Below are 9948 nucleotides of genomic sequence, written 5' to 3'. Positions count from 1 at the left end.
ACCGGATATGACCTATGCTAATTATTTTTATCATTGAAATATTTCTACTTCATGCAATTCTTACAATATTTGGGAAAAAAAAATAATTTGTTTCAATGAAACGTTTATTTTTAATTTTATGTTACGTTTGTGAGTTTTCCACGTGCGGAATGCGCTGGATGTCCCGAGCGTGGCGGCAGATGATTGGCTTTTAATTTGAATGGCAGGTCCAAAGGGCCAATTGTCACAAGCCACAATTCGATCAAGGGGCTGAAGCGGAAAACTAAAGTCGTGCATTTTTCCCAATGCCGGCATGTAAATATTATCTTTCGCGTGTTATTGCTTTCGCCTATTTATTTTTAAAAGACGATCCAGTTATTTAATTGTTGTAGTAATCGAGGGGAAATAACAACATCGAGACCGTTGTGGGGTGGATTTGAATGTTGGTGTCCTGATGAAACGTTGAAATGATGCAAAGGGCTCCAAAGCTGCGACTTCTCGCTCTTTTGTCCTGTTTTATTTTACTTTTTCAAATAACGAATGCCAAGAAAGATTTAAAAAGCGCCTGCGTTACCTGCCAACGGATAACCAACAACTTTCATAAGGTAAGCATGCATACCCTACTCTAATGAATGAATGAACAATACGGATTGGAGAATATGTACTATCATACCTGTCTACTTGAGCCAATTGCTCCCTTTATTAATGATTGCAATTCCCTTTTATTAAGAAACGATAAACCTTAAAAAATACAATACCTATTTAAATGGTCTGCATTTATATAGCACTTTACCCATTTACAGCGGAGTCAGCCATGCAAGGCGCCTACCTGCATTTTGGGGGCATTAGGGGTCCAGTGTCTTGCCCAAGGACACTTTAACATTTAACTCGGAGGAGCCGGGAATCGAACCTGCGACGACTATGTGCTATGTCCTGAGCTACTACCTGGCCGACTATGTAGGATAAAAAAGAATATAACGTGCGTTAACAAGTTTATTTGATTTACCAAATAAACAACACAAACAGTTATTTCATCTGTATTTTTTTGCACATTGACTTGCAGTCAATTTAGTGTTGCTTATTTTTTGTGGTGGATTGGATATCAGGGCAGCGCAGCAGTTAGCGCGTGTGCGGCACAGTTCTGAGGTCATGAGATGGAACCTCCTGTGTGGAGTTTGCATGTTCTCCCCATGCTTGCGTGGGTTTCCTCCCACATCCCAAAAACATGCATGTTAGCTTAATTGGCCGGTCCAAATTGTCCCTAGGTGTGAATGAGGGAGTAAGTTGTCTGTCTCTGTGTCCTGCGACTGGCTGGCAACCAGTTCAGGGTGCCCACTGCCCGAGGATAGCTGGGATGGGCTCCAGCACCCCCGCATCCCTACTGAGGATAAGCGGTTCAGATAATGCATGGATGAGATTGGGAAGTTGGAGTTTTCCAGTTTTCTGGAATGCAGCATTAGAGTCAGCTGTGTGGGATCAAGATAACGGATGGGCTCCAGCAACCCCGCGACCCTACTGAGGATAAGCGGTGCAGATGATGGATGGATAGATGGATTGGATATCAAAGCCAAAATGTGCGTGACAAGCTCGGTCCGACCCCTTTATAAAAAAAATTGCAGTTCGTACGGGTGCTTGAAATCATTGAAAATACTTGCAGATTAATGTTGCGCTTGCAAGAATCAAAGTTGTTGAATTTAGGATTAAGTGCTTGTAAATGCTTGAAATTGTGGTCATGTATCTCGTCAAGTCATGTATAGCCCTTAATCACAAGAGGTATTCAAGGGCTGTACAGACTATGGACTACTTTTGATAATATAATAACATAAGGGAAAAGGAGAGCAATGAGAAGATACAATTATTACCTACCGAGGATGTAAATGACCACTTAACCCCCAAGTATAAGTCAAAACAAAAAGATCTTGATTAATATTTGAATCTTTTCCTGGAGGCAAATCTTCTTTATGTACTTGTGATGAGTCCTCATAGTGTATTGAGAAAAATAAAACATTATCTTTCTCATGGCAGACAAAAGATGGTCTGCTTTAGTTCACATGTCTGCTTAAAAATGACACCGACTGGGCTCTCTGGTGGCTTCGCCCTGCCATTGCATTTCTTCCCTCTTGTTTAACAGCAGCTGGCATTAGTTTGTACGACATTGTCCTATGAAGCATTATCGCCCCCTACAGGACAGGTGCATGCTACACCTAAACAATGCATGCTACACCTAAACAGGGCACCATGAATTGTGTAGTAGTGCAAGGATTATGTGTACGGACAAATATTTTGTGACATGCACAAAACAAAGTTAGCGTTCCCCAGTGGTAAATTGGAATGGGAAGAACTTCCTGCAACTGAAAATGTAAAATACATATTACCAACAATTTTGCGAGGAAATATTTGTCTCCAAAAATATGTACACACGTATTGTTGAGATCCACAAATGTAGTCGCAATTTACTCAAAACCGACAGAAGATTAAAACCGCATATGTAAATGGTAGACATATTTGTATACCTGCAAAATACATGGTTCACACCGGATATCTTCTTGTAATTGTACTGGAAAAGTTGCTTTAAAAGGTGCTTGAATTTTAGCCATGAAAAATTGTACGAACCCTGAAATTGATTATACGACGTACACATTTTAAAATGATCAAAAATACGTATAAAATACGTGAGAAACACACGTTGACAGGTATGCATTGTGCATGTTTAATATCTGATTGTATGTTTAGGGCTATGAGAGGACTGCAAAGCAAAATTTTGGTGGAGGTAACACAGCCTGGGAGGAAAGGAAATTGTCCAAGTATGAGACAAGGTGAGACCAAATACCAGGTCACAAATGTCCCTGCATCAGAGGCCAATTGTAAACATGATAGTTAAAAAAAACATTTCAAATTTCTAGTGAGATCCGACTGATGGAGATCATCGAAGGTCTTTGCGACAGCAGCAGCTTCGAGTGCAACCAGATGCTTGAAGAACATGAGGAACTATTTGAGACCTGGTGGTTTAAGAGAAAATCGAAACATCCTGATTTGCACAAATGGTTCTGCATTGACACCATCAAAGTGTGCTGTCCAAATGGAACATTTGGACTTGACTGCAATGGTGAGTAAGACTGTTCGACTAACCCAGGAGTCGGCAACCTAAATTGTTGAAAGAACCATATTGGACTAAAAAAAAACAAATTTGTAAATAAAAGTCTTATACTGAATGCAACACATGCTTAGCATACTATCAAGTTGACTATGTTGGCTGCGGCGCATCCTGCGGAGAACAATGCACCACATGACTACTCTGTTGTAATACAGACGCTGCCCTACTTTGACGAGGTAGGTTCCGGACGTGCGTTGAATTTGTTAGTAAAATGCTTCTGTGCTATATTTTGTATCTTTAAGGTTTATAGAAGTTTGTTTACGGTTTGTATAAGTAACCTGTATTATTTTCAAACTGAAAAATAAACATTTTATAAAATATGCTCCATGATGTTACAAAGCAGGCTAGTGATAAAATCTAGTACTGAAAAACAAAGCTACACATTAGGCGTTGACATTTTGTGGCCTGTGAAGTCCTTTGAGACTCCTTGTGATTAATGTGCTATAAAGATAAACATGACTTGATGTGACTATAAAGGTAAGTTTAACTTACTTTTGGAAGAGTTGGGAAACGTCCTCCTCCGTGGTAAAAAGTGGACGAAAAAAAAGCAATCCAACCATTTTTTCAACCATATTAAGCTTTCTTATTCCACTTTCATTTCAAAAGAAACAGCTCGCCTCTTCATTACACTTTACACCAACCATATTGAATGGATGCATAAGATATTAAACCATAAAGTTCTTAGAGTGCTAGAGATACAGTGCAGTGTGTATACACACAGACCAGGAAGTAGAAGCTGGATTTCCAGAAAGAAGCACTACAGCACTGTCCTCTACTCGGAAAATCGGTGCACACAATACAAAATCTAACTTACAGCAATGTCCGGATATTTTTTGACGTCTCGAGAAAAAAAAAATGATCGTATCTACCGTTTTTTGTAAGTCGAATGGTCGTAAGTAGGGGAGCGTCTAAATACCTTCTCAAGTTAAATGTCATGACAATATTAATGACTTACTGTATGTTTCTTTGCTTTTATAAAAATGAAGAAATGCAAAAAAAAAATCCCTTTTTTGATGTCATTTTATTTTGAGGATTCACTGTAACGTACAAAATTGTCTACTTATTTAGGCAACAAAAGAATGCAAGAAAAAGCAGCATGAATTTGAAAAAGGTAGACTTTTTAAAAGGTAAATGAAATTAAACAAATACAATTTAAGTTTGATTTGTGTGCAAATGGAAAACAAGTCCGTGTATAGGTAAAACGTAGCAGAATATTCTTCTTTTGATACATCATGCAGCCATCGGACCTGACCATCAAAATACAATAATATCCTGTGTCATTCCAAATAAATCCTGACAAAAATCAGAAATATCTTAAAAAACCCACTTTGCTCCAAAATAAATGCCAATGACAGGATTGTGTTCTCACGCAATTAATGTGACTTCTGTGTTGAAATTAGGGATGTAGCAAGAGGCAGTTATGTTGTGACGCCGCCCCTTTAAGAGGCGGAGCTTGAGTCCATACAGCTGACTCTAATGCTGCATTCCAGAAAACTGAAAAACTCCAACTTCCCAATCTCATCCATGCATTACCTGAACCGCTTATCCTAAGTATGGGTGGGGGGAGCTGGAACCCATCCCAGCTATCTCCAGGCAGTGGGCAGGGGACACCATGAACTGGTTGCCAGCCAGTCGCAGGGCACAGAGACGGACAACTTACTCCCTCATTCACACCAAGGGACAATTTGGACCTGTCAATTAACCTGACATGCATATTTTTGGAATGTAAAAGGAAAACTGTGTCCGGAGAAAACCCACGCAAACACGGGGAGAACATGCAAACTCTACACAGGAAGGGTCGTTCTCATGACCTCAGAACTGTGCCGCACACGCGCTAACCACTGCGCTGCCGTGCTGCCTTTTTCCAATCTCCAACCAGGAAAATATTTGAATGACACTCAATAGAAGGTCCTAATCGCAGAGCCAGAAAAAAAATAGGTACCCCAACCTGATCAAATTGCTTCAGACGTCACTCAACAAAATGATAATGCCCATGGAAACAGACGGTGAATGATAAAACATAATTTACGCAATTGTAAAAAAAAATGTATCTGTATCTATCAAGTTAATATAGTTTGCTTGCAAGGCAGGTTTGCTGGAAATTCAAATGTCTTTTAATGAGCAAAATTTAAAAAAAAAAAACTTTCCGCGATCTGCCAGCTTTGCAAACTACATTAGCTTGGAACGCTTTGAAGTCCGCATCTGGTACCATCCGAGTGGGATAAATCCAGTTTCCCTATTTTCTGGATTGCAGCATAACCCAGGGGATGAGAGAGAGGCAGAGGTGCCTCTGAGTTTTGCATTGCAGCCAAGTTCTCCAGGGGTTTAAGACCAAGAGCCTTGACGTCACAATAAATGACTTTGCTTTATTCTAGGCGACAACCTTTATCCCATGTTTTTGCAACCTGACAACAGTGAAGAGAAAAAATAAAATGCATTTCCCTCCCCAACCTTTTTTGAATGTGTAAACATTATTGGAAAAGCGGCAGGGAGTAACTAGGCAGCGCTTAAAGCCGCTTGCGGATCCAGAGCTGCAGGTTGCCGACCCTAGGACTAACCCGAATTTGCCACAACTTTGCAGTAAAACTTCTGCATGGTGTTTTAAAGCTTGCGTCGGAGGCACCGAGAAACCGTGTCACGGGAACGGAAAGTGTGACGGCGACGGGACCCGAGGAGGGGACGGCAAATGCTCATGCGACTTCCAGTACAAGGGAGAACTCTGTCTAGATTGTGTCGACGGCTACTTTAACGAAGTTCGCAACGACTCCTACTCCTTATGCTCAGGTACATTTCCCAATTTTACTGTGGGGGGAAAAGTACCTTATTTTCTCGACTACAAGACGCAGTTTAAATATTTTTGTTTTTTTACATGTGCGCCTTAAAGGGAGATTGCAGTCTTTACCATAGACTTTTTAGGGATTTTTATACCTTTGATTTTGAAAATGGTTAGGATTGAAACGAATTATTCTTTACTGCAATCAGTAAACTGATTTGCCTTTAGGTGTTGCTTGTGCTCCACCATAAATCTTTTTTCTCTGAAGGATGCTAGAATTTCCTACACTGATAATTTTTTTTAAATTTTTATTACTTTGAGTTCTAATATGAATTACTAATCCAAAGAAAAAGGATTAAATGAACCAGGCTGATTAAAATAGTACACACAATTCATTTACACAAAGAACTAATGATAGGGGGGAAAAAGGGAAGAAGGTGATGGAGATGATGGGAGTTTTCCCCTGACAGTCTGGAAGTTACTAGTACAAAAAGAAAGTTTCCTACTGTAATACAAATCGATTTGGGAGATTTCCTTGTACAGAAAAAAAACACGCTCATTCCCAACTACCAGCAAACATGGGGTTTAATCTGAAATAGTTCTCTTACTTGTTGTTGCGAAAAGATTGTCTCGTGCTCCGGATGGTCGCAACGTATATCCCACGTGCTGAACTCAAGGCCGCAGTGCAGGTCTGCGTCGGCCGCATGGTGCAGCCGATGACAACGAGTCAGCCATGTAGGAGAAATGCAGAGGATGAGCTATCGCTTAGCTATTCTTAATATATGGACCAGTGACGCTCAACCAGATCATGCCTCTATGTGCGTGGTCTGAGATATCTGAGACCACAAGGATCGGATGACGGTGTTTGAAGTTGCTAAACTTGTAAAAAATCCAAAGAAGTGAGAAATTTGCGTAACGTGCTTTACTTGAGAATGCCCCTCCAATCGACATACTTCCATAGAGAACATTATTTTATCAATGCATAAACTTGGATGTTTTAATTACATTCAAAACTTTTATCAGATTTCATTACGTTACATGGTGAATTGGTGAATTCGGGAAATGTCCAAAAGGGGCCGCCGTCGTTCCAACCATCCATTCCAAAGCGAGCCATCCGAAAGAAAGAAGGTGGAGGTCATTTTTGTGCTGGGCTTATTTGCTCAACAGTCTATTGAGGTCCAGGGGCGTGTGAACACTAGTTATGTGCAGTGTGCCAGCTAATGAGTCTCACCCACGAAGCATGTTAGACAAGAAAGGAGTTTAATGCAAAAAAAAAAAAAATCTGCTCATCTTTTTACACTTAAAATAATTAGTGTTGTTCCAATGCTGTACTATTTTAATAAATCGTATCAGCGAGTAAACCGACCAAATCACTGATATGAATGTGATTTGAATACACATATCGGTGATTTAGTAAATCACAGTATTAAATATCAGTACCACTGCTTTAATGATTGCTGCTATGACAGGGTCATGTTTGATGGTTTACAGGTTATTTCATCCTTGTCAACCATAGCCAATTCATTTATTAAGTGACAACAAACCTTACAAACACAGCACTTATTTATTTACAGCAAGACAGACTATGTGGAACAAACTATTGGTAAAAGATAAAAACAATTCATTTTCGCATACAAAAATTGTTATATGGTGTTCACAATTTAAAATGATCAAAAACGTTTAAAACATGGGAAAATGTGTTTTATTCTAACGTGAAACCCATTAGTGATGGGGATTCCAGCTCTTTCAGCCCAGCTCCCTCACGGCTCTTCAGATTTTTGTTGTTGCTTTAAACAATATAATACCTATAATAATGTAACAATATGCATGAAATGAATGAATTAATAAAACATGAATTATGTGCTATATTATGCTAAACTTTATTTTTCAACAGTAATTTAAACTTTTTGATACTAAGCAACTTTATAGTCAAACTACACAAACAAAATACAAAAATAGTAACTCTTGTGTGCCATTAAAACAAATTTTTGAATACAAGAACTTTTAACTATTTACAATTCAACTTCTAACCAATGTAGACTGAAAGAACAAAAAATGGTTGGGGAGATTTCCTTGAGTGAATTGGGAGTTTAAGGTGGTGCGTCCGAATTGGTCTGCGTAGTTCACACCGGGGTACTGTATTTTTTTTAGTGTTTAATGCGCATTAGATTTAAACTCATAATCAAACCATTCTTATTCATGGTACCAGAGATGTTAGATGATGGCGAAAACAGAGGAGAGTCCCGAAAGATATAAATGCAAAAACAAAAAAAAACAAAAAAAACATGGAGGGAAAAAACTCTTGGGTTTATCTGATAATGATCCGGACTTTGAAGGACATGAAATAAATTCATTGTAAATTTTGTGTTGGTATTGTGTTCATAGTTGCCAATAAATTATTTAAATCATTGCGGAATGTACCGGTATTTGTTAGTCACTTTGAGTTGAGAAAATGTCAAACCCAATTATCTTACCTTACCTTTTTAAGCCCTGAGCCATCTTATATGTCCTAAGGCTTGCAGTGATGCTAAAGGGGGAAGCAAAACCATTACCATAGAAACAAAGCAGGCGATCACCAAAAGCGAGGAAAGGGGCAGAAGAATGGCTACCTCGCTAAGTTTTTGGGTTGTAAATAATCGGGACTAGTTTTGTTAAAAAGTTGAAAAATAAGTAGATGGTTGAAGCAAATACAACTACTAAGGGCATGAGAATCCTTGAAAATGAAAGTATTAAAATCAGTCATTTTTAATCTGCCGTAGTCGTATCCCAGTGGTTTCCTGTAATTGCTGTCATGGTATACCCTTACTATGAGGGACAAAACGATAACATTGAAAAAAAAAAATCAATGAATGAATTGGTGGTATATTTTTTTTCCCTACTGAATGCCTCACTCGAAAAATCAATTGTTGCAAATTGCACATCCATTCTCCACCAGAATGCCATTCCTCCTGCAAGACCTGCAGCGACGGGGCGACCAATCAGGATTGCGAGGAGTGCAAAGACGGTTGGGAGGAGGATGACCAGGAAGCCTGCATCGGTATATACACTTCATTTTAGATGTTATCTTTTATATTCAACGTGCAACGTGATTCCAGATATAAACGAGTGCTCCAAAGACTCGGCTCCGTGTCGAGAGGACGAATACTGCATCAATACAGAGGGCTCTTTTTCGTGCAAGGGTAAACAAGCTCAAACTCACTTCAGTCCAATCGAGTTGGAAATGAAGTCATTTGTCATCTCAGGTTGTGATGAAACGTGCACCGGCTGCACTGGAGCCGGTGCAGACGAATGCAAGGCGTGTGCCGGTGGTTACCAGGACATTGAGGGCACCTGCACAGGTTTGCTGAAGAATCCTTATTTTTGGGTCCGGGGGGATGAATAATTGACCCACTCATTGTATTTTTGTTTCTTTATTAGACATTGATGAGTGTTCCCTGGCAGAGGCAACATGCACAAAGGAGCACCAGCATTGTGCCAATACTAAAGGCAGCTTTAAGTGTGTCTGCATCAATGGCTACGAGGACCAAAATGGAGAATGTGTTCAAAAGTTACAAGAAGGTTGGTGTCGTTTTTTTGTACAGGACTGTCCAGAAAATGAAAATATTGTGACCAATTTCTATTTATCCATCATGCAATCAGGGATAATGTTGTGGAATTATTTTCAACCAATGCATTGAGGCTGTGAGGCATGAAGTAGCAAACGATTATGATATTCAAATTTTTTAAGTTCATGTAAATGCTTAACAAAGATTGAATCATTTTATCTCAATCTTTATTTTTTTCTCCAGAAACAGAAGAAGAGACTGCAGTGTTGGAAAATAATGCCATCTCTCATGAGGAGTTCTGAAGTACAACAAAGCTTCCACCAGTATTTTTTTCTGCAGTGCTCATTTTAAAAATGCTGAACGGCAGACTATGGGGATGAAGAGCAATATTTTCTACAAAAGGATTAACCACTCATCAAAATGGAGTCCAGTTTTTTTTTCCCTCCTGTGCAAAATGTACGATGTTTTAAAGTAAATAAAGACGTGAGCCAACCTTT

At 39.3% G+C, this 9948-nt stretch overlaps 1 protein-coding gene across 1 annotated transcript; it reads left to right on the top strand.

Moving 5' to 3' along the window:
- Positions 1-230: 230 nt before the first annotated feature.
- creld2 (CRELD disulfide isomerase 2) lies at positions 231-9944 on the top strand. Its single transcript, XM_088347912.1, has 9 exons — positions 231-584; positions 2713-2795; positions 2883-3085; positions 5741-5917; positions 8842-8943; positions 9002-9085; positions 9149-9244; positions 9324-9464; positions 9695-9944. The coding sequence occupies exons 1-9, from the start codon at positions 447-449 to the stop codon at positions 9751-9753; spliced, it is 1083 nt and encodes a 360-aa protein (XP_088204038.1). The 5' UTR covers positions 231-446; the 3' UTR covers positions 9754-9944.
- Positions 9945-9948: the final 4 nt, after the last annotated feature.

The sequence above is a fragment of the Urocampus carinirostris genome, chromosome 11, assembly GCF_059441175.1.
Source record: "Urocampus carinirostris isolate Australia breed hairy pipefish chromosome 11, RoL_Ucar_1.0, whole genome shotgun sequence".
Lineage (NCBI taxonomy): Eukaryota > Metazoa > Chordata > Actinopteri > Syngnathiformes > Syngnathidae > Urocampus > Urocampus carinirostris.
This window is presented reverse-complemented; position numbering and strand designations above follow the sequence as displayed.

Excerpts from the sequence above, each read along its gene's own strand:
- creld2 (XM_088347912.1), top strand. The coding sequence starts at position 447 with ATGATGCAAAGGGCTCCAAAGCTGCGACTTCTCGCTCTTTTGTCCTGT. Across the intron at positions 5,918-8,841 it reads CTCCTACTCCTTATGCTCAG|AATGCCATTCCTCCTGCAAG; the intron begins GTACATTTCCCA and ends ATTCTCCACCAG. Across the intron at positions 8,944-9,001 it reads TGACCAGGAAGCCTGCATCG|ATATAAACGAGTGCTCCAAA; the intron begins GTATATACACTT and ends ACGTGATTCCAG.